This window comes from Rhamphochromis longiceps, linkage group LG10 (assembly GCF_057381845.1).
Source record: "Rhamphochromis longiceps isolate RC_006_pf linkage group LG10, R_longiceps_female_GT1.1, whole genome shotgun sequence".
Classification (NCBI taxonomy): Eukaryota; Metazoa; Chordata; class Actinopteri; order Cichliformes; family Cichlidae; genus Rhamphochromis; species Rhamphochromis longiceps.
The window spans coordinates 33,505,608-33,530,900 of NC_140566.1; the positions used below are offsets into that span (position 1 = coordinate 33,505,608).

At 43.2% G+C, this 25,293-nt stretch overlaps 1 protein-coding gene across 1 annotated transcript; it reads right to left on the reverse strand.

Moving 5' to 3' along the window:
* Positions 1-339: 339 nt before the first annotated feature.
* On the reverse strand, positions 340-25,093 carry rars1 (arginyl-tRNA synthetase 1). Its single transcript, XM_085421341.1, has 15 exons — positions 24,938-25,093; positions 19,251-19,385; positions 18,958-19,149; positions 18,465-18,573; positions 17,827-17,927; positions 16,699-16,820; positions 16,487-16,607; positions 15,571-15,700; positions 15,280-15,384; positions 14,806-14,984; positions 14,601-14,710; positions 12,322-12,427; positions 4,941-5,113; positions 2,557-2,804; positions 340-636 (listed from the first exon to the last, which is right to left on the reverse strand). The coding sequence occupies exons 1-15, from the start codon at positions 24,980-24,982 to the stop codon at positions 527-529; spliced, it is 1,986 nt and encodes a 661-aa protein (XP_085277467.1). The 5' UTR covers positions 24,983-25,093; the 3' UTR covers positions 340-526.
* Positions 25,094-25,293: the final 200 nt, after the last annotated feature.

Sequence of the window (25,293 nt, forward strand, 5' to 3'; positions counted from 1 at the left end):
GAATCCCACAGATTGGCCGTCATTATCCAGACAGATCACGTGTTAACAGCATGAAGTGGAAACAGGCTCTTAATGAGCAGCAGCACATGTAATCTACCTCTGCTTGAAAAACAGCCAGTTTATCCTATGACATCCAAGATCGTAATCAAAATGCTTTTACTCACACACCAATGAACCGATTTCAGAGCTTTACCCTCTGAAGCACCGCTGTGTACACATTTTTTTTCCAGAATAGCTCCCAACCACGGAGTTTATATCCGACCAAACCAGGAAGCCGATATGTCTCAACTGAAGTTTACAGAACCAGCTTTAAAATGACTGACAGCAGACTGGGTGATATTTTGGTTTCAGAATCGCCCTTTAATAAAAAGATCCTTCACACGAGACATTAATAAATGAGTCGAACACAATGATTTCCCCGTCCCATGTTTGATTTAATAAGTGTTATGGAAAAATAACTTCCGGTTCACTGAGTTCAGACTGCCGAGGTTCATCTTCAGGCTTCCCCTCGTTCTGAACTCTGACATCACATCCTCTCGACCGGGGTCAGACCCAGGATGTCGAAGCTTTTGGCCATGATGGCTGCAGTAGCTTCGCAGAGCAGCATCCTCCACATGTTGATCTTGATCACCTCACCTGAAAAGGTAAAAACAGACAAACGGAGGAAATCAAAGGCGTGTTCGAGTTTATATCTCTTGAACTATCGGATTATTTTCTCAGTAAATACGCATTTTACAAAAGTGCTAGCACAAACCAATCCCATGATGAGTGTTTAACAGGACTTTATTTCCCCATTTATTGTCCTTATGTAGAGGATAAGAAATAACAAGGCAGCTAAAAGATACAAATTCTGAAACAAAATAAAATTAAGGCGGCGATGATGGGAAAAAAGACAGAATAATAAACAGAGGTGAGGTGAGACTGAAGCGGTCAGAGGTGCACTAGACAGCGAGACTAATAAACAACAAAAAGATCAGAGGGCGTGTTTAATGATGCCGCCATCACCCGGCAGCATCAAATAAAAATCAGTGACCTGAACATCTGCATCCGCACACAGCAGCCGTGACAGCCTCGCACTGTCAGACGGAGAAGAAATCCAATAGAAATTAAGTCGTTAATGAGCAGCAGAGGAGCGTTACACAGACAGGTCGTTAAAGGGGCGTGAACGTGGACCCAAACAAGCCGACATCCTGGTGTGCGGTGATGCGACAAGGATGGAGACAGGAGAAGATTTTTTTCCATTTAGTAATTAAACACACACTGATCTGTGGATCGCCATTTTCTCCATGTTGATTTGTTGAAGCCGGCAGTGATCATGTTCCAACGAGAAGGTGGAGTTACTCTTAGGTCACTCTTACTAACAGGCTGAACGAACTCGGCCAGTTTAAAAGATGATAATGGACCCAGCAAAGTGCTTCAAAGCTGCATTCTATTTAACAACCACCAGAGGGCGACTGTTCTGGCTGGAGAAAGAATTGCAGCCCTCGGCTGTGAAGGTTCTCAGTCATCCAGGTCATGGTAGTCTAAAGAGCTTGGAAAGAAAAACTTCTGGACTTCTTTAAGTTGCTTGAAGACGTTTCACCTCTCATCTGAAAAGCTTCTTCAGTTCTAAGGTCAAATGGTGGAGAGTCCCAGATTTAAGCCCTGTGGGAGTTTCCCCCAAGGGGGTCACGAACCCCCTAGCCCCACCCTATCATGTGATTTCCTGAGGTCAAGCTGGTCTTCAAGCAACTTAAAGAAGTCCAGATGCTCTTCTCCAAGCGTTTTAGAATTCCAGCCCTCGGCTCCTGGGATTTTTGTCCTCAGCCATCACTTTCCTTTAACATCAATCTCAAACTGAAAGCAAGGCCACTCTATGATCTGCACACAGAATCGCAGGCTTTGTTTGTCCATCTCCGAAAAAGATCGTGTAACGTCATTACAAAGAAACGTTGCTGTAGTAAATCTAAGAAACCCACCAGCAAGGCGCTCTGGGCTCGAACGACCTTACACTGGTGTAGTCTAATAAGCCGTGGGCTCTTTGTTAGCAGGAAGGCTGTACAATGAGTCAGCCCTCAGCTCAGACTAACAGTCCAGACATCCTCTCTCTCATCAGGATTCACTGACGACCTGCAACACATCGAGTCCTTCTGCAAAAGCAACAGTGAAAAGTCGAAAATTCAAACCCTTCTTTGCAGCTTCATACTAAACAGTCGGGTCTGGATCCTTTGGCCATCCAATAGGACCTTGGCTCAAACTTTTGTTCTGACCACATTATGCCAAGTTTATTATTTCAAAGTTTGGACAGCTTTGGTTTTGTTTTACAATTTAGGACACAGAAAAGAAAACCAAAGAATTTAAGTACTTTAGAAACACAACTTGGAGTAACTTTTAAAAGCACATTATGAGAGGAAAGGACGTCATATCAAACCAAACTCTGAATATTCAAATCAAAGTGAAGAAAAAAAACGATCATCGGATGCACTAAACAACCAACACGCGAACACCAAACTGAAGTTTGGACCCTGACCAGAGAGTTGTCCCCCTGAAACTGATCTAAACTTCGACCCAGCTCACCCGTCTGCCGGTCCTTCTCCACGCAGTAGCAGCTGTCGTAGAACTCTGTGAAGGTGGTGGCGAGCTCGTACACGTAGTCGCACAGCGTGTGGAGGAGCAGGTCGTCCAGAATCTTCTGCAGGATCTCCGGGAAACGCTGGATGCACTTCCCCAACTTCCACTCCTTGTCGTGGTCCAAGAGGATCTCCGTGGTCTCTGCCGCCTTCTTCAGCGTGGCCTCGTCGATTTTGGCCAGACGGGTGATGGACCTGCGAGAGGAAGACAAACGTTTAAAAACCAGTTAAAGAGTCCAGGCTAAAAAGAAAACGACTGGGAGGGCTGTGCTGTCTAACACCTATAGCCTCAAATAGTTAATAGTTATGAGACGGGTAAATCTACTACAAAGGCCCATGAAAACGCTCAGAACCAACACCTGATGATCTCCAGCAGTGATTTTGTGAAGAGCTCAAAGACTTAATGTTAAAGGCAGATACCAAATATAATTGTTCTGTGACATTCAGGAGAATATCAGAGCAACAAATGATGGACAAACCAAGTCCTGAGACAGTTTATTACTTATCCAAACATCGGCATGAATCAGTTCAACTCAAAGACTAATGGGCTTTTACTTGTGATGGTTTTGATGTTTAAAGCAGGGAGAGTCGCAGTGGTTAGCTCCAGTATCCTGCACTCTCATTGGTTGTTGACCACTCCAAAGTTGGTTTAACTCAGGACCCGCCTACTTCATATGAACAGCGGTTATTCTGCTCAACGTGACTTTAAATCACTAAATATCAATGACCTTCGACAGTTTCCACGTCACTGGTCACCAAAACCCTTTCACACGCCCCCGATCTCCTGCTGGTGATAGGATGAGAACTCTGCTTTGGAAAAAATGTATAAAACAAGTCAAACCGGTCTGATTCTCCAAGCATCCACTCGGCCACAGTTATCCCATCGTGTTCCCAATAACGATCCATCTTTTATCCAAACCAAGCAGAAGCCGGCTTATAAAAATGACCCGTTGATAGTTCATCGTTTTCTCTTTTTATCCTCCACCTCAACAATGAATAAACCAATTTTAGGAAAATACATGAAAGAAGTGATGTTGGGGTTCATGTTGAGGAAACCCAACATCTCCTAAAACACTGATTAAGCTCAGTTTTTTCCTTCTGTGTCCATGTTCAGTTAAACTGGACAGCCCAGCTCATGGTTTTAAGTTCTGCTTCTGTCCATTTTTCTCTCTCTTCTTCTTCTCTGAATCTTGAACAGCACAGCAGGGGGCAGCTGCCGTCACTGAGTGCTCTATTGACTGAACGCACGAACATCGAATCCTCTCGGGCGAGCCTGCTCACCCCTCCCGGTTGGAGGGGAAAAAAAAAAAAAAAAGAGAGAGAGAGAGAGAGAGGGGGGATCAATCCTTTGCCGGGCGCTCTGCCACCCCGACTAACTCCTCCGGGAAGCTGGAGAGGAAGATCAGTGCAGCTCTTGTGCAGCCTGGAGACGCTCAGTCGATGGAGGGGATAAGGGTGAGGACAAATTGGGTCTCACTGAGTGGAAATACCCCAAAGACTAATCCCAAGCCACAACGATCGCAGAGGGTCTGGCGAGGCCGATCTGATACGAGTAATGAAAGTATACTGGTGCTGATGGGAGGTTCTCGTACAGGACAGACGAGAAAAATGGAGGCACTTGATTTAACTTTCAGGATAGTTTCAGTGTCCTAAACTCAGGGTCAAGCAATAGTTCATATAACCGATGGACAGATTACTAAACAGACCGGCTTCTGCATTGCTACATAACTAATCTTAGCAGCAATGCCGCTCATTATTTTACACTGGGTTTGATGGGCTGCATGAAAAGAGCTGCAACAGAGGCGCAAAGCTGCAACTTTCCACTTTATCTCTGGATTTAGTCCGAATCTGAATCTTCAAGTGTAAAGTGAAGCCAAGACTAAGGTCGTCTCAGTGACTGTCAAATGCCAAGACTGCTGGAGAAGACTGAGGTGGCACAAAGACAGGATGGAGTGGGCCACCCAGGTTAAATGTGGAACTCCTGGTACTCAGCCGGGACTCGTCATCCATTCATCTAAGACTTTCAAACCTTTCCTGTCAGCCAATAACTTTGAACCCTGAGTACACATGTTTGATTTACCTCAGTTTTCATGTGCACTTCAGTAAGGTTGCAAACACTCGACACTTCATTAGCTCCTTTAGGGCTGTATAACAGATCAGGACTTCCGATTGGTCCACGCTCGTTTAGATCCAGGCTGTTCTAAACTTCAGAACTCGTCTAAATCTATATGCTATTTGTATCCTTGTGTGCCTGACTGTGTGCGGGAACACGTGCACTTCTTAAATCTTTTTTATCTAAACTAAGTATTAAAAGTTGTAGTGAACCCTGACCTGATGCGGGTGAAGGCGTAGAGGAGATACGCCGCCGTGTTGCCTCGGTCGTCCAGCATCTTATCAAACGAGAAGACGTAGTCGTTGTTGCGGTTGTGGGAGAGGTCGGCGTATTTGATGCAGCCGAAGGCGACGGCCCTCTGAGCCTTCGTGAGCTCCTCTGGAGTCAGGACCTGCAGAAAGAAGGTTTTCTTTTATTAAAGCAGACAATCTCTCCCCATCGCCGCCTTCGCCCGGCGTGCTTTATGGCATTAAAAATGCTGATAAGTGTCGTTTTAATCAGCTTGTAATTACTGAAGGCAGTGCTTCACCTTCTGCTTCCAACAGTTAAACCAGTGAGATGAATTTAATCCAAATAATGAAACCAATTTACAATCCTCGGGCAGAGATTAAATTGACTTATTGAGTCATAGTCTTCCCTTGAATCTGTGTGTGACATGTTTGATACCGTAGGGAGTGAAGAGGAGGATTATGAAGATTTCGTGATAGTGATTAAAAAAAAAAAACAAAAAACTGCAGTCAAGCAGAACACAGCAGATAGAAGAAGTGACGTGACAGGACAAAGATTAATGGCACAGGTGAAAACAGGGCTGCGAGTAACGGGCAGGTTAGATTTAAGGTCAGATTTGGAACAAATGGCCACTTTTCCACTGCAGAAACTTCCAACGTTTACACAAACTGGCCTTCGTCTGCTCCTCCAGCTGTTCCCACTGTTACATACGATCAACTGAACTTTCAAATCATTTTGAGATCGACTGAAACACCAAAATCGAACTCGAAAAAAACAAAGATAAATATGATGGGAATACTGGTTATGTAACGTAACTCGGGCTCTATGACCAGAGGTGCACAGAGATGACCGGGTTCAAGCTTTTCCGGCCGATGTGCCAGGAGGACATTTGTCCAGCTTCTGATTTTTTCAGATAATATGGAAATTAACTGTGAAAATATCCTGCAGTCTACATAAACAGAAATTCACATTAACTACGTATATTCAGGGTTTGAAATAGGGTTGGGCGATATTTTACAACCAACAAGCGTCAGTCCAATAATCGACGATGGGGGTATATTCACGCATGCGCAGACTTTTGATGGGCGGAGCAATGTAATCATGCACGGACTGATTTGTGCATTTACAACACAGAAGAAGTCCAAACATGGACGAACTAATTTCCCCCCAAAAATTAGTGCTGTCAGTGTTAATGCATTAACGTGGTCATCACCATTAACGCCATTAAAAATTTTAACACCCTCAACCCATCTGGAGCGCAGAAACGTTGGACAAACTGCCCGAAATGTGTTGACAGAGACATTTCAGGGATTTTGACTCTGTGCTCCAGACGGGTTGTTAATCACATTAGTTGTGATGATGGTGCGCTAACGCTGACAGCACTAAAAAAGAAATATAAAAGTTGCCAATTTGGGAATTCTTTGGCTTTAAACTAGATGAAAGAGGTAAACCTAAGGATGTAACTAAAGCGGTGTGCCGCTTGTGCAGACGTATAGCGAGCAAAGTACTCAAACACGACTAACTTTGTTTCTTCTCTTGCCTGCTTCTATTAGCTCCATCACTATTAGCAAACTGACTCAAATAAATAAATCGCCCTTGTAAAAACGGCCGCCGATAGTCGATATATTCATCCAATCGCCAAACTCTACTTTGCAGTCACTCTGCTTTTCTAAATTAGATCCAAGAGTCTGAGAGTGACTGCAGTGAGGTCGACTGTGATTGTTTGTAGACAGGTTGCCTCCCACAACGCAACCTGTGCAATCAGCTTATGACCCAAAGTGGTCGAACAGCGAGTGGTCGAGTGTAAACCTCTGGTTGAACAGCTGTTTACAACATCGAACATGCGATCGCTTATTTTTCCTGAACAGAAAAACAAATCAAGCACTAAAACCTGCAGTTCCGCTAATGTCCACTAGAGGCCGCCTCCAAAAGTGAGTCAGTCCCCATGGACATGTTAAGATGACCAACCTTACAGCCGTAAATAAATCTTCACAGCCCGCTATTAAATACAGTTTTGGTCTCCATCAATATTTCCACCTTCAACAACTACAATGGGTGAATTTATGTAATTATTCCCAGCGGAGGAACAATTCCGGGCTTTGAGATTCTGGAATATAAAAATGTAAACATAAATATTTTATGAAATGATTGCAGTAAGTGTTTTTAATCATCCTGGCATTCACAGACATTTGTCTCTGGGCCGAATCTTCCATTTTCACTCCATTTATGAACCAAATCCTAAATCCAAATCCCCCTCCTGCTCCAGAGCCTCTAAAAGACATCAATGTGTTTTCAAAATTACCGCAGCAGATACAAGGTTTTCTCATTTTTGTCCCATCTTTTCAAAAGTGTTGAGGGGAAAAAGTTTGAAGTGGAAATTTCCGAAATGTTCTATAAAAATATGAATCTTTAAAACTCTGCCTTCCCCTCCTTTCATTGCATTCTGCCCTGAATCTTAATCCCATCTTTCAAACGGGGCTTGATGTTCTTTTATTTAGTACTAGAAGGTGTATGTTACTTCGCTGAGCTCTCAGAGTGGCTCCAAAGAAACAATAGATCTCATCCCCCTGGTAGCTGTGACCTGCTGATTCAAGGACAAACCTTCAATGTTTTATAAAATCTTGGATCCTTTATTGAATTACAGCAGAACAGAGCGAGCTCTGAGAGTTTAAAGGGAAGCCTCTATAATCCAAGACTGAGAAGCCTCTACTCTAAGAGTGTAGGAGAAAAGAAATAGCCTTAAAGACACATTCAGACGTTTAATAAGCTGGAGCCAGAAGTACTCGACAACTGGTACAAAGACTAGCCAACTGATTACTCGTCTTATCAAAGAAAGGCACTTTATTTTAATTCTCTTTGTATTTAGTCAGAAATTAAACATATTTATCACCATTTTTTGCTCCTAATACACAATTATTTCTTTTAAATGAGATATCCTGATCAAGGGGTGCAGTGATTCTCCAAAACCAGCGTCTGGGCCGTACCACTAGTTTCTTTAGAAGAGGGTCCGTGACATAAAACAGGCCTGACCCATTTTTCTGATGTGTTTATATTAACATTTACTCAGATTACACGCATATCTTTGGAGTAAGTTTTACTTACATGTGGAGCTGCTGTTTTGAAACGTGAGTGAGGAAGACTGATGATCTTATTTTGATGTAGTAAGAGGAAGAGCAACCATTGAAGAGTGCAGATTAGAGAAAATCCTAAATAAATTCCAACTCGTGCACCCAATTCTTGTTTTAAAAGGTGAAGATAAAAATAAATATATAAAGTAAAACATATACTAGAATCTTTAGAGGATCTAGTGTCGTTAGGTCCAGAACACCTGATTACCAGGTCGCACAGCTTAACGGGGTGCTTTAGTGACCTCATCCACCATATCCAATCAAAACGGAGAACCAGGAATGAGAAATGCTAAAATAATCATAAATATAAACCTTTCTGAGACCCTCAGAGTCCAGCAGAGCTATAGGTGGATGTTTATGACCAAATGGGTTTTTGACTAATATTCTACTCAACCTGGCGACACGTTAGCGTTTTATGTACGCGCCTTGAAAATAAGCGACTAATCAGCTGAGCTGTTACATCCAGCAGATTCTCAGACCAGTTTAATCGATCCCAGATGGCCTGAGTGTTTGTCAGTTTGCGATGCTGAACATACGTTAGCTGTGTGACTTTTTCAGAAAACCTGACCTCTGACCTTGAGGTTACCTGTAGAGGCACCTGTGGTTTTAATCTGAATTTAATTCATAAACACTGCCTGATGCCTGCCCGGCGCTTCAGCCTGATGGAGAAAAAGAATGAACGGCTGAAGTGGTTGAAGGATTATTTTGAACAGTGAATCATGCAAAGCTACTTTGCAAATAAAAATATGGAGCTAGAATGAGGAGAAGAGGCCCCATCATGCTTAGAAAGGTTCCTGCTCTGCACTACGAGCTAAAAAAAACCAAAAACTGAGCTGTAAACTCAACAATCGGTCCCTGCAGCGAGAAATTCTTACAGTCTGGTCTGAAAGGCGCTTTTCTAACAGCCACAAAAGGACAGGTCAGGGCCGGAGAGGCCAGGATGTGTGTGACACACGGGGCAGGATGAGACAGGAAGGGCCAGAAAATAACAGGAAATAAAAGCACCAAACACAGAAGACAAAAAAATGAGGAGAGAGCAAAGTGTGAAACATCACAACTGCTGAAAACAAACATGAAGGAGCAGCAGTGTTAGAGAGCGGGCTGAGGTTCACGGAGGCCACGGCTGGGGTTTGTTTTTAATGAGGCCGGGTTAGCAGATGGTAGACGTGGGCACCGACCCAGACGGAGCGAGGAGCGCCGGGCCGGAGGGGCCTGCAGGGGAGCTGGCACCGGCTTCCGGCAACCTTCTCAGCATTAAAATTGCTGCAGTGCAACTGAAAGTCAGCGACTGCTTGCACCACACCTAGTGCTCCACGTAATAACTTAACCGGGTCAGGTTCTCTTGTTTTTCTCCTCTTTAAAAAAAAAAAAAAAAAATCTCCCTGCAAGTTTAACATCACAGAAACACCTCAGCACCAGCAGGTGAGACACGGCGAGTCAAAGTAACGGGAACGTCGAGAGCCTCGCTGTGTGAGGCGGAGAGAGCGGCTAACATGGCCCGGGGAGGGAAGAAAAGGATGTAAACAGGTATTTTCTGAGTTGAATCAGGCAGGAAACACTTCCCACCTCCAAACAACCAAACAAGCAGCTCTTAACGAGGTCCGGGCGAGCCGGTGATGGAGGATCGGGGCCGGGCGGCGGCGGCGTGGTTTGGTTTGAGGAAACAGAGAGGAGGGAAAACCGGACGGGAAACACGCTGGCAGAAGTTTGTTTTTCTGAAGAATGACTTTAGAAAAAGGAAAATAAACAACTCGAGGCTCGAAAGACTCGAAGGACTCTCCGCTGACAAACGCTCAATCCACCGAAGATAAAAAAAACGTGAAGTCTGACATTCGTCTGAGCTCTGAGCCCTGAAATGGGATCGCTGGGTCATCAGTCAAAACGCAGAGGCGCTCAGCAGAGAGTCAGGAAGTTTATGACACACAACTTCCTGCTTTATCTGTGCAAAAACTTCCATTTAACACAGAATATCTGCTGAACTCAAGCAAACTGAGGCAGTCAGCTTCCCTTTTACCCTCCACTAACCTCTGGTTTCCCATGATGCACTTTGCCTCTGTGTTTACACACCAGTCAGCTTTTTATCATTAATTATTACTAATCTCCGTCCCTCTTCCAGTGTCTTTGTCCTCCTCTCACCCCCAATGGCTCTAACAGAGATGGCCCCGCCCCTCACTGAGCCTGGTTCTGCTGGAGGTTTCTTCCTGTTAAAAGGGAGTTTTTCCTTCCCACAGTCGCCAAAGTGCTCATAGGGGTCATATGATTGTTGGGGTTTTCTCTGTATTACTGTTGGGGAGGACTCTTATATACACTTTACAGTATAACACACATAGTATACTATATAAATACATCTGAAGGGAATATGAAGACTCACTATGGGAATGGATGGAAAGTAAAAAGAAGACGTGGAAAAACTTCAGAAACAAGGAAAAGTGGGAGCATCTAAAGCACGACCACATGGTGATGAACGTTAGCTTGTTTTTAGCGATGTCGTAGCTATATGAGCCGTTAGACGCACGTGTCACATGACTTCAGTTCAGGATCACCAGGTAGCCTAACGAGCACATCTTTGGACTGTGGGAGGACAAAGAAAGAAAAAATAAACATTTTCTGTGTGTTCTCCTAAACGTCGATGTTTTTAGTTAACGAAGCGAAACGCTCGTCCCATCGAGCCTCTGATCACCAAGCTTCACGTCTCCCGTCCGATTCTCCTCTCGAGGTCTTTTTAAAGCTCCACGTGTGTGTGGTGAATATTTAACCACGAGTCGTCCTGCTGATTCAAACTCGATCGATGGCGGGAAGTCTTTTTTTATTCTTCCTCCTGGGTTACATCTGCTGGAATAACTCCTGTTATTGCGATGATGTTATATCCATATTCTGTGTCAAATATTTTATCTTTTATAAGCAGACGTTTGGAGCGGCGAGGGACGCCGTCCAGCGAGTCGCTCATTATTTCTTCCCCGAGCCCGGCTTTCGATTCGCTCCGACGAGGCTTATTTTACAGCAATGACCACCTCGCTCTACAGTAGCCATTAATTCTTCCCGCTCTCATCCCGCTCAGAGAGAGCCAAACTTGGGAGCTTTCTCATCTCGTCCAGACACACTGAGGCTGAAACGCCACCGCCCGGCTGCTTCCCTCTCATCCTCTCAGCCCCGTGTGGTCCTTTCATCCTCCTCTGCTCATGTGTGAGCTCAAACCTCTGCAAACACTTTTCCTCTCGGCTGTTTTGAGTCATTAATCCAAACAAGAGCAGAACCGTTTGTGTCTGATTGGTCAATTTCACACTGATCGTCCGCTGATGAGTCAACAACAGGAAAACAATCATTCCGGTTTGTAACCTGATCTGTTTTTCATGCCCTCTTTGAGCTCTCCACCTCCACCACACGTTAAAGGCACACGTTTAGAAGTAGCACCGGCTCTTCCTGCTCAGAATACACTGGTTACCTCATACTGGGGTGTACTGGGACCCCAGGTTTGGTCTGTTTAAAGATCCAATGGGATATTCCCATTGATAACCTGTTTTTTTTTTTTTATGTGAAGGCGATGTACCAAACTGTAATATTCAGACGTTACCAGCAGCCTATGGACCGACCCGGGTCCAAAGAATGTGGCGTTTCCTTATGTTTGAGCAGTGATCATGAGGAAAAAGTTACATGCAGCTCGTTTTAAGGTCACGCTGCAAGTTGTTATTGTATCTATTTTATAATAAGTTAAGGCCCAAAACATTTTTACTGATAATAATAAAAAGACATTTGATGATTAATTCAGTCCATAATATGGCCCCTGAGAAGCATATTTACGATGTAAGATGAGGAAAACATCCAATTTTCAATATTGTCTTCTTTAAAAATCTGACCTGTTACCTTCTTGTTGTGCCTACTTTCAAGTATTTGTAGGTAAATATAAAGGTAGATTATTTATTTATTAAAAATAAAATGATGTTTAATTACACCCGTGTTATGAAGTGTTACCTTTTTTCTTTTAATTTCTTTGTGTGCTTTTCTTATGTTGGAGTGCTTTTGACCTCTCAGGGCCACCGTAGAAGTGTTCTTGCTTACGTCATCTCGTGGAAATTATATCTGAGTTGAAATGCTCGTTGGCCAGTTAGTTACTCTAACTGGGACTGTTGGTGAGGGCCGTCCCAGTTTCTCGTGTGGAGCCTGAACTCCTCGCTGCCGTGTGAACAGGTGAGGATTTTCTTAAACTTCCCATCAGGTTTTTGTTCTGCCGCGTCTGCAGCCTCACCTTGTCTCGCTCCTTCTCCTTCAGCTTGTCCATGGACCTCTTCAGTCCCTCGTCCAGCAGGTCCATCAGCCTCACCGTGTCTCCAGAACGAGTCTTAAACTTCTTCCTGTGGAGGAAACGGCAGAAACAGCGGCTCAGTGCGAGGACGCCGGGTTACAAACCACCTGCAGGGGAACCAGTAATGGAGCTGCTGCAGTTTCACATCCCCAACCTGAACCAGCAGAGGTTCCACTTCCTGTCTCCAATAATTATCATGACAGCAAACTATTAGATTACTTCTGCTCGCCTCGGGGCGATACATTTTGTACAATCAAGCAAATCAGCTAAGCATTACAAGCCGAGCACGAGCCAAAAATTTAATAACCCCCGCATCCCCTCCCTCCTCTGTTTACTCGCAGCTATAACGGCTCCCCCCGTGGCTGCGTTAAGCTCTTATTGTCTGGATGAGCGATTATGAGAACAGCGTGATAAATTTCTAATGGAGTCTGCCGTAGTGCAGACATAGTGGGGCCAATTTACGCCCCCCCAGGTTACCGCGGGGCATTTAGCGGCACTTAGTTATGGCCTCCGCGAAGCGTAACGTCAGCCCGCCGCCTGAACCCGGCGCTTCTTCTCAGGTCGACTGATTAGGAATAAACAACAACGTGACAGATAAGCGGTCAAATCACAAATCTGCTCACCAATCAGAGCGCAGCGATCGCTCACACGACGACACGATAAAACCCAACGCTCAGAGACGAGGTGCTCAAAGTGCACGACAAAAAGAACGGGAACGCGGCGGGAAAAATATATCTGAGGTGTTAAAGTTTATGAACGTGATGACTTGGAATCTACAAATAGATAAAAGAAGAAGAAGAAACAAGAGGAGGAGGCGTGGAAGAAAATGGAGGTTTGATATAAGCAGCGAGAGGACAAAAGAACAGGAGGACATAAAGACAGTGGAGGAAGAGTGAAATGAAAATGTTGAAGAACAAGAAGAATAAGAAGAAGCTCCAGAAAAGGGAAAAAAAATCAAAGAAAAAGTTAAAGCAGCGGCAGAAGAAAGAAAACGAGGAAATAAGTGGAAGAGAAGGAGGAAAATAGGAGGAAAGGGAGAAGGACGAGGAACGCAGGAGGAGGAGTAGACGAAGAAAAAAATGAAGATAAAGAGGAAAGATGGAGAAAGGAGGAAGACGCAATGGGAAGGAGAAAATGAAGGAAGCGAACGAGCACTGCTGAAGGAGGAAATAAGTGGAGGAAGAGGAGGAGTTAAACAGAAGAACAGAAAAGTTTAATTAAACAAGCAGAAGAAGAACGAGAAGAAAGGAAGAGGAGGAGGAAGGAGACAAGTAAAGAAGATGAAAGAGGAGGAAGGAATAATAACAACACGGACTCTGAGTGAACTTTTTCATCACTGCTGTCCTCCTCTTGCTCCTCCTCTTGCTCCTCCCCTTGCTCCTCCCCCTCACATGCTGAGTAAGGCAGGCTCTGCGATTCGCTGCAAACGACTAAGCTGTTTGTGGGGCAGTGGCTGAAAATCCTGCGTTTGATTCATCGACGCAGAAAAAATAAATAAATAAATAAAACGAGCCTTTATGTGAGCAGCGGGAAACACAGGAAGTCTGCCCGTCTGGCGAGCAGAGACCTCGGATCTGAAGTTGGCTTTAGACACATTATTTTTTAAAACCCCAAAAAGCAGTTTTATTGTTTTAATGTTTGTTACGTGTAGTTATTCATTTACTCGTTTACTTTGTGGCATTCCAAAACCGCCGCAGAGCGCCCTCTGGTGGACAAACTACATAACGCGGCTGCAGGGCGTTCCTCCCGGCTCTTCATTTATCAGCCAATCAGGCGGGCTCTCATAATTGAGCCCTATTTTAGAATTTTGACTTCCCTGACCATCCACGGATGAGGTCAGGGGCGGAGTTATAAGTGCGCAGTGGGCGTCGTCCAAGGGCAAGACCTAACCACGTACACCTCTGCATTGAATCCATGTAGAAACTATGGCGTAGCCTTCGCGAGCGGCCGACACTAAAACACTAGTGGCAGGCTGTCCCCGGGGAGGCGGTCCTTTTAAACCTCAGAGTCGTCACATGATCCACCTCAGGTGCTTCAAACCCCACTCACACTTTGTCCCCAGTGACAATGCCCCACCCCTTTTTTCCACCCCTTTTCTCAGCACCACCTCCCCAGTGTGTCTCCACCCGGTGATGTCGTACCTGGCAACAGTCGGGTACCTGCGGCCCTCAAACAGCACTCAGAAAAACAAACCCTACTGTCAGAGCGTGTTTTGAACTCACTTGTCCTCCCCCAACACCACTCCAAAGCCAGCGTGCTCCACCCGGGTCACTTTGGGGTCGTACCAGCCGATCAGCTGAGCTGCGGCGAACACCACCTGGAAGTGCGTGCTCTGGAGGGGAAAACACACCCTCCAAACGTCATGTTCAGGAAAGAGACGGAGCTCAGACTTAAATCCAAACCCTCTGTGGTCGCGTCTCTACCTACCTGTCCACTGTCAGTGACGTAGATGATGATGTCGGCCTTCTCTTCAAAGATTCGTTGGCGAATGGCCGCGAGGTCTGACGTGTCGTAGGTGTAGCCCCCGTCTGACTTGACGACGGTGAGGGGGATGGGCTGCCCTGGGGGGAAGACGACCTTACGACCCTCGTCGAGCTCCATCAGGCCTGAGGTGGAGATTTAAAAGGATGGAGGTGGTTTAATGAGAAGGTCCAGTCAGTCCAAAAAAGACAAGGAGATAAAAACAGGAGGGCACCAAACATTCATGAGGCAATGCTGCCACCTGGTGGTGACACTCAGAAACTACAGGCTGCACTTTATTATCCACTGAAAGAAGAAAAACTGATTCTATAAAGATTTCTATTAAAATCAGTGTGATCAAGGGAACAAATAAGCTCTATTTCTGGTAACCCTAAATGCTCAGAAATGCCCTCCGTGACCTTTGACCTGCTGCACACTGACCTTTCTTCTCAAACTCCTTCACCACCTCAACCATCAGGTCCTGGTAGTACGACTCTCCTCTCTCGATGAGCTCGATGTCCAGGCAGTCGTAAATTTTCTGAAACTCTGGAGAAATAAAAAAAAAGAAATAATTAAAACCTGTCACAGGTAGACGGGCTGCTCTAAAGAGGGGGAGGAGCTCCAACGGGTTAAACCCGTCCTCGTGTCACATGACTAATTTAAGGCCAGCGGCTCTGAATGAGGGACGAGTGTTTCATTCCTGTTAGCATGAAAGGCTAAAACCCGACGTACCTGTCCTGGACACGTCACAGATGAGGTTCCAGGCTTTGATGAACTCCGGCTCTTTGCTCTGCAGTTTGACGACACACTGGTACGCCCGCTTCTTAAACTCCTCGTCCGTGTCAAAGCGCTTCTTTGACTCCTGAACGAGAGCACGAGAGACTGTCAGCTCCCTCGTTTCACTGTCACAGTCAAAGCTGAGAAAACGTGTCTCCCACACAATAACTCCAGTTCATCTAATGAAGCCACGAGAACATTTTCCCCTCACACTGAACATGTTCAGAAGCCTCCGGGTCGGTTTAATTTGGGGCTTTTTTCTTATTTCTGCAGCATTTCTGAGCTTTAATACCTTCACAGTTACAGGAAACGTTGACATGAAACCTTCAGGGCTGAAGACGCGTCTAAGCTGCACCAGATTCATGTCTGTACCCGAACATTTGATCAGTGTCATGAATGCAGAAACTTCAAAAAGTGCATTCTGGGCAAACTTTCAGGGCTCGCATCACCATGTGGGACAGGTGGCTGTCCCAGTCAACTTTCTGGCTCAAAGGAACAACGGCAGCCACATCTTTTTGTGTTTGAGTCCGTTTTTTTTTTTCCACAGAACTTAAATCTGTTTTTCAGCCCTGAAAGTTTCATGTGAACATGCGATCGTGGCTCAAGAGTTGGCAGTTCGTCTTGTAATCGGAAGGCTGCTGGTTCGAGCCCCGGCTGTGGCTACAATGTAGCTGCCATCATCAGTGTGTGAATGTGTGGATGACTGAATGCAGTGTAAAGCGCTTTGGGGTCATAGGGACTAAGTAAGTGCGAAGTTATGATGGTTAAAAAACTGCACTTGGGGTAAAAACCTTAAAGGGTCCTAACCCCACATGGGATTTTCCCAAAAGCAGCCCGATCACACACAGAGACGGGATGAGCATGAACTGACTTTGTAGAAGGCCTGCAGGTCACCGATGGGAGGGGAGACGGTCAGGTAGTCTGGAAACATGTCCTGCAGGTGGGCGATCAGCATCCCAAACTGGGTACCCCAGTCCCCCACGTGGTTCAGCCTGCAGAAATAAAAACTAACTTTTTAGATTTTATTTCTTGAAAGGTTTTTAACGTTCGCAGCTACGACACAGCGAGCGCGGCCAAGCTGACCTGAGGACTTCGTATCCCAGAAACTCAAACAATCGGCACATGCTGTCCCCGATGATGGTGGAGCGCAGGTGACCCACGTGCATCTCTTTGGCGATGTTTGGAGATGAGAAATCCACCACCACCTGAATGCAACACAAACACACAGGAACTGATAAATGCAGACGCTGAGACGGGTAAACCCATCACAGGTGAACTCAACCAGCTCCACGTTTTTATTCCTGGACTCTATCAGAGCAGCTTTGCATGAGTCATGGTTCATAATAAGCCTATTTTATGTTTGATCAGCGCCGTTTTGGTGTGTTTAATCAAACTTTTTGACATCCGCCTTAAACCACACACGTTTTTACTTCCTGTCACAGCTTCAGTTTAAAAGCAATCTTCTTCTTTCCAGTGTTGCATTAATATTAATTTCTGTCTCTATAGAAAAAGCTTATTTTGGATTCTCCCTCATTCACATCCTCCACCTCCTCCTTCTCTTCTCTGCTTTTGTGAGCATACACACATTTTTTATGTCGCACTTTATATGAATAATTTCAACTCCACACAGATAAATGTGAACGTGACTTTTACAGCACCAAAATAATTAAATGAGTAAGTGTGGTTCTTTATTTTTGTAACTGAAATAAATAAATTAATAAAATAATCTAATCTATCCATTTTCTGGTTCCTGCTATATTAAACTGAGCTCCTCACCTCATCTCTGCGTCCAGATTGCCTTCACAGGAAGCTCATTTCTACAAGTTTTATGAAAATTTTTTATTTATTAAGAAAAAAATTTAATTTTCCTTTTCACAACTTGTAAAAAATATTTAAAATGTGAACCTAAAATCTGCTGTAATTTGCTTTGATGTCACTCTATAAACTGTTATTGTTTGTGTGCGTTCGTGGAAGGCTTTTATTGTGAAAGGCAAAGACCGAAACAATAAAACTGGTGGGCGGGGCCTCTGTGGTACTCTCTTTGACATCACACAGAGCCAAGAGTAGAAAAAATGCGCGTGAAACTGTGTTGAATACCAGATAATTAGACACAAATAATTAAATCAAATGTTAAAAAAGGGATCAAAGACTTCCGAGGTTAACTAAAAAGGAAAAACATGGCGGGAAAATGACTTCAGCATGTGCACAGACCTTCTTCTTGGATGGCAGTGGTGGGGGTTGCACTCCGTTAATCAACAAGTTGCTCAGCTGTTTGGACACAAATGTCTTCTGCAGGTAGATGTTGATGAAACCTGAAAGAGAACTTTTTTTAGACTCACTTTTTAGGCATTTATTTACTCTAGTTTTAAATCTTTTAATATTTATACAAAACAAAGAATTATTTCTCTTTAAATATGTACACATTTGACAAGGTTCTAAATTAAATTAAATTAAACTAAACTAAACAAGAAAAAGTTGCATTTCCTGCGAAAATGCAGTGTGAATGCCGTGTCGTGGAAATCGGCTTCCGAAAACAGCTGAAGAAGCAGAACTGTCTGCTGAAAACATGCTGCAATGGGCGAGAGTGGAACCAGCCCTCCTGCTCATCTCACTGAGCTAAAACACAGCTCAACACAGCTGGCATTACCAGAAAGAGCTGAACAGTTTAAAATTTGAATGGTGAAAACTGTCAGAGTAGTTAACCAGCAAAGAAACGGAGCAACTAGAATAATAAGGTAGAAGAAGAAGAAAGTTTAAAGAGAAACAGGAACTTAATAGCGTTCCTGTTACTATAATTGTGTGAATGCCGTGATGTCTGTGTTGACATCATTAAAAGGCGGAGTCTCTACCTGGCCCCGCGACCTCCGTTTTCTGGACGAGTTCGTTGTCTGGAAGATTTTTGATAATCTTCTCTGCGATCTCCCTCGGGTTCATCTTTATCCCCTTTGCCTTCAGCATCTGCAACCCGACAGCCAGAGACAGTCTGAAGCAAAGCTTTTTAATCTGACCTGCTGAGACCAGGACACACTGCACTGCTCAAATACAATCCTCTAATTTGACTCAATGCAGCTGCAGCTTTTAAAACTGTAAAAATCATAGTAAGCTATTAGAAATCACAATAAGCAACCAGAAATGAAAATAAGCCACAATAATTCATAACAAGCCACCATAACAACAATAATTCATAATAAGCCACCATAAACCATAATAAGCCACCATAGATCATAATAAGTTGTACAGTGTCCTTGGGTGCTTTGAAAGGCGCTATTTAAATAAAATGTATTATTATTATTATAAACCATTAAACATAAACTCGTCAGTTTTCGGGCGTGGCGGTCTAACCTGGGACATGCTCATGGCGCTGTTGCACTGGTAGTCCCCAAACTTGGCCTGCTGGCTGGGCGCAATAGAAAGTGGCGGGTTGTCGAGCTCGGGGCAGGAGGCCTGGATGGCCTCGCCGAAGACCTCCTGAAGTCGCTGGTTGATGTTTAACATGGCTTTGCCGCGTTGACTCAGTGAGTCTTCCTGCAGACTCTGAGGACAGCACAGAAAGGTTTAATGGTTTTTCATCAATGTGCTTTTCTCAGGTTAAGATTAAAACGCCTCAGGACATCTTTCAGCAGAGCGCCACTCACCTTCTTCAGGATGTTGAGGCGGTACTTGAGTCGGGCGTTTTCCTCCTGCAGCTCTTCCAGGCGTGGAGATGGACTGAGGTTCTGGGAGTTTTCAAGATTTTTGATCTCTGCAGACAGACGCTGGATCTCTTGCTCCTAGATATCAAAATATTTCCAATTTCCAAGAAAGACACTGAGAAAGAAAGTTCCAACTGGAGCTGCTCAAGAAGCTTTAACGCGCTCCTATAAATAGTAAATATTTTTATTCCAGCCTGAGAAAATGCTTTAGGGTCTTAAATGCTGCCCATTTTTAAAAGGAACTGTGGAAGTATAAATATTTTTACCTCTATGGCTACGAGCATTACATCAATGATCATTAAAAGAGGACCGAGTTAGCACCCTGTGGTACACCTCAGGAATTATAAAGACACATATATTCATAACCTTTAACTCTTTTTCTGTATTTCACTGTTGATCTCTTATACACCTGTTTTTGATATTTGTAAACTACTGTGCAAAAGTCTTGAGCCACCCCTAAATTTTTTTTAAAATCTTTTTCTTTGGATATTAGCCGTTTCGTTTTTACTCCAATATATATACCTGACCATTATCAGATGTGGGGGGTGGGGTATGTGGTAAGCCAGTTAACATGACCATGAATCATTTAAGTATAAAACAAGGAACTTAATTCAACAAATGAATCAATGTAATTGCGAGAACTTAAGACTCACGTTCGGACTTCAATTACAACTTTGGTTTTTAAAATAACTTTAAACACATTTTTTTTTATTAGAAAAATAAATAAATTAAAAAAAAACAGCCTTGGGTTATGTGAGATTAGACACACTTTCACTTTCTTCAGCTAAACAACATCTGCATTCTTTTTAACCCAAATAATAAATGTTTTGACTCAGCAGAGAAACCTGCCAGTTGACTTTCTCCCATCAAATCTTCTCAGATCAGGTAGCTGATACATTTTCAAAGCCATTTTAAGGCAATATACAGAAAATAAGGAATTTAATGAGTCCCTGGATACATGTTGGTCAGGTGGGCAAGAGAGCTGAGCAAATAATAACTGTATGTATAATGTATAAAAAGTTAATAATACATTTTAACAATTTCGACAGGGTGCACAGCAAAGTTAATATAACCAACTTAGACTAAAATTACACTTGAAAAACATTTTAGTTAAGAAAATAAAAATTAGAAAAAATTTTCTATAAGAGTTAAAACGAAACTAAACAATTTGTGAACTTGGAAAACTAAAATAAAATAAAAATTACATGTTTAGTTTTTCAACCTTGTCAGGGCCCGGGGCTAGCGATTTTTCCAGTCGGGCTACCAAAATCTCTCTCTTCCCTGCCCGTCGGGCTATTGTAGGAAGGAAAAATATATGTCAATGCTTTTGCATTCTTTCAGAAATGTAGCTGGGTAATTATGTCATTGGCATCGGTGAGCCACTGTCAATATGTGACATATTGAAATCGTGTTTGAATTTGCGCTTGTTTTTTTGCTTTCACTTTGCAATCGTGCGAACTGTGTATAGAGAGCGACAGCACTGATCTGTGAGTGATGATAATTTGTGCACCAATTCCTCTGACATCGTCTTATTAATCGTTAGCTTACTATGCAAACATGACAAGTGAAATCTCCCGCAGCTTAAACATGTGAGAGGTTGATCGCGCAGAGAATCGCTGAGCTTATGTGAGTGAGCGTGTAAAAGCATTTCAGTTCTGCTGAGCCAAATAAGACAGGTCAGGGTGAAGAAGTGACAGCCAAAGAAAAGCTTACCACAAAACGGAGAAGTTATGACAAATCAGACTATAAGGCAAAAAGAAAGTGCAGCTTTATGGTTTCATGGACAAAAGAATTTCTGTGGCTGCAATATGATGAGCTAAATAACCGGGGCTGCACATAAGTGGTCCGCAGGTGCGCATTCGCTGTCAAAATAAAAAACACGCACAAGATAAGAAGTTGCAACGCGTGTTTGCGTACATAGGATTTTCAGGAGGAGGACAGACATTTGTTTAGAACTCTTAAAGATGTCGAAGACACTCCTTTAAGCAATTACTGTGATGTTCCTCCACCTCCAAAGAAATGTCAGAAGGAGTCCGAACCACAAAAGAAGCGCGTATTCTCGGAAAAGTAGTTGCAGGAGGTGAGCTGGCTTCAAACAAATGATGAACGCACAGAGATGTGGTGCAGAATGTGCCGTGAAAATCCCACTCTAGCGGACAAAAACAGCCTTTTATATGGACGCAAACGCGCGTTGCAACTTCTTATCTGGTGCGCGTCTTTTATTTTGACAGTGAATGCGCACATGCGGACCACTTATGTGCACCCGTGTAAATAACATAATGTTCTGCCGGGTGTGTTGTTGGTTTTCTCTCGATTTCTGAGTCGACAAGCGTCTTTGTTACTGGGACCAGTCATTTTAAGAAAGGCCCCCATTAGAACCCATGAGAAATGCAAGAAATGCATTATTGCTCAGTCTGGAGAACAAACACCAATTGCAAATAACATCCTAAAAATAAACCTGAAAGATCTGTTTAGACCAGCTACTATGTTGCAAAGAGTGAACTACCACAGGCACAATTTAGCAGTCTTTGCAAACTTCAAAAAGCAAACGGCCTCGATCTTGGTTCCACTTGTCTCTTACCCGTGACTTCAGCGGAAATTTCAAATTCAGGATCTGACACAGACGGATTCATGTCCTACACAGTTCTTACAAGTTCATAGAAATTTCTGTTCAATTAGAACCAAGTATTTGAGTTGATGATTGTAATTTTTATACAATGTTGTAATTTGTTTTTCAACAATTTTTGATTAATGTTTTGTTTCTGTTACCATATTATACTTTAATGTATAATATGGTAACAGAAACAAAACATCAATCAACAAATTGCTCTCTTTTTTATTCGGGCTACTTAAATTTATTTTGGGCTACCAAAACCTGAAGAGTCCCTGCCCGAAGGGCTACCAGGGACTTTGAAATTTTGCGAGCCCTGCTTGTAATATTTGTTATAGCTTAGCTGATGAGGCTTTTATGGAATTTCAATGTCTGCAAGACTGAGAGTCAACAAGTAAAAGATTAAAAACGAAAGTAAAATTAAACGTTTCAAGCAATAAAAATTAACATGAAGCAAACCTGTTTTCAAAAACAACTGAAACTAAACTGAATTCAAAACTGAAAATGGCAACAAAGTAAAAAAATAAGAAAATACAAAACTATCCCTCCACCAAAAGACCGACCACACAGCAGGACGACCTTCAGTACGCCATATAACTGAGTAATTAATAACTACTTCTTATCAAACAATAAAGCGAGTTACTCTTTTTCCAGCAGCTCAAGCTGCGCTGTGCAGTCTGCTGAAAACAAAATGCAAAAACACCCACATCACATTTACGCTTCAGTTTATTCATAAAAGCGTCTCATCGCTTAACGTGTCCAAAATCAGATGAAAGCGCCACACAAAACAGAAGGAAAATTAGGAACCGACAACTTTACCTAAAGTCCACTGAACAGAAGTGAGCCTCGGAGTTCAGAAACACATCGCTGTGGTGACTTTTAAAGTCTAGCCCAGGTCGGGCTGGTGACACACCAACAAAGTGATAACGAAGCAGACCTGCAAGTCTTTAAAGCGCACATCGTTCACCAAAGCAAAACTGAAAGTATTTGTTTTACAATGTGCGCTCAACAGCTGATGCAAGAAATGCTTTCATTGCAAACCAGAAAGACGAGCGCTCTTTAAGCTGCCATCAAACGTGTTTAAATACCTGGTAACAGGAACTATTTCAGAAAGGCCTTAAAGAGACACTGTTCAAAAGAATAAAGAAAGTTAGTTAAACTTCTGAATTATTGATGTTATCAGTTAGTATCAGAGGTTATTAATCAGGTTCAGCTGCTTTGGTGTTATTGACGTTAACCAGGTGCAACGATGAGGCAACGCTCGCCTGATCCGACTGAACGCCTCGGAGACGTTATGTTTCAGCCCGTCCAACGCCTCCAAACCTCGGACTGAGCACAAGCTCGCTGACACCCTGGTTAGATATCCAGCATGATTTTTTCCCCACACCTTTGTGTTTGTGAAAACACACCTGATGTGTTTTCAAAGTGTATTAAAACCTGCTTAATCTCCACTAGAGGGCAGCAAACACCACCTTAATGCTTAGATTTCAAGGTAAGGGCTGCTCATGTTTTTATATCAGATATTGGGTAAATGTGACATTATGTTTTTTCATATTGTGAAACATGCTAGTAAACAAACTCAGGCAGACTAACTGTAATTTAAAGGCTGCATGAAAAAATCCTCACATATGTGACTCTGCAGGTTAGTGCAGGATAAAAAGGTTACTTTGCTGCAATGTGGTGGATTTAAAGTGGAGAACCGTGTGTGACTGGTGCACAGTGGCTGTGGGTTCATGGTCACAGTTAGCTTACATCAAGTGTAGCAGAGATTCATATAAAGTTTAGCTGATGATGCTGTGATTCTGACTGAATTCCACTATCATATTAACTTCATACCGTCTAGTATAAACACAGCATAAACAGTGTACTGTGGGTGTAGAGGATGGAAATCAGCCAGGACTACTATTGCATCTACATCTGCTCACATCTGGCTGACCTCAGTTGTGTACATCCACAGAGAGCAGCAGGTCAGCTGATCACAGCCTGTACACTAAGAAAATCTACTGGAGCTTTCAATAGAAATTATTATGAGTTGTGATTCTTTTCCCCACACAGAGGCATGACAACTGATTCCTCCACCTGCTGAATCCACTTTAACGCCTGACTGGACACATTTTCCTGTTTAAACACAAAGTCACCCTCTACAATGTAGGTAACACAAAATACAGCTTTCTTCTATTTTCCTTATTTTTCTTCAGATTCAAACTACAATTAGAATTAAAAAGTTTATATTCCCAACGACTGATATTATTTTATCATTATGTCAATAAAGCACAAGGTTCAGTTAGCTTTGCATAAAAACAGGTGGTAAAAATGTCCTTCAAGGAGATACTTATACTTTCTTACTAGTACATTTCAAACTTGGTACTTTTTTTATTTTTAAAACAGGATTATCTGCACTTCTACTTAAGTACAGAATATGTCCTTACGGTGGGTGGGTGGGGTAATTTATTGATTCATATACATATCATATATCATAAAAGCTCCCAAAAAGGAATGTGAAATATTTATTTTTCTGAAAAATAAGTTTGATGCCAGGGTTAAGTAGAGAAAAATGTTCTCGCCAGACTCAATTTAAAAATCTTCCGATTTAACTCCTTTCATTTTCAGTAGTCACTCATCTTTCTGGGCTCCACTGTGCACAGGTGATAGCCAATCACATCTGGTAAGTTCGGCATATATGTGACTTACAATAACGAAGCACAGCTCTTTAACAAGTAAAAACTCTTCATGCCATTCCTCCTTCATGCGCTGTCAAAGCAGTGTCCTCGAACAAATCAAAGGGACCTCCGACTACAACAAGACACGTTTGATTTAACAAACTTAACCCGAATTTGACACTAATGCATAGATATTCAATCAAAGCATGTCTGGTTTACTCGACACTGCACCTATTCAATAAAAAGCCAAAAAGTCTTAAATTAGTACTTTTTTTTCATTAAGTCTGGCAGAACTTTGGAATGTTGCTATCCGGCGGCAGGATGCGCATTTAGCCCTACAGCTCGCATTAACCGCTGACCTGTTGCTGCAGCCGGGCCGTGTACTCGGTCACAGGGTCTCCCATGTTCCTGAAGCTCTGCGGAGAAACTCTTCTGTCTGCTGGACTTGGAATCTCGTGGCTGACGAAATACAAACCGGAGGAAAGGAAGAAGCCCGTAACTTTACAGTCCACTTCCGGTGCCGGGGAGCGCTTCTTCCTCGCTGCATTGCGCCGGATTGAGAGCGCCTCCTGCTGTATCGGAGCTTCCAGGCGCGATTTCAGTGGATGTTTTAGCCAAAATGACTTTTATGTGTGTCATGTGGTAAGTATCACTAAAAACACAACCACTGGCACGATAAGACTTACAAAAGATACGAAGAATATAAGATGTTGGA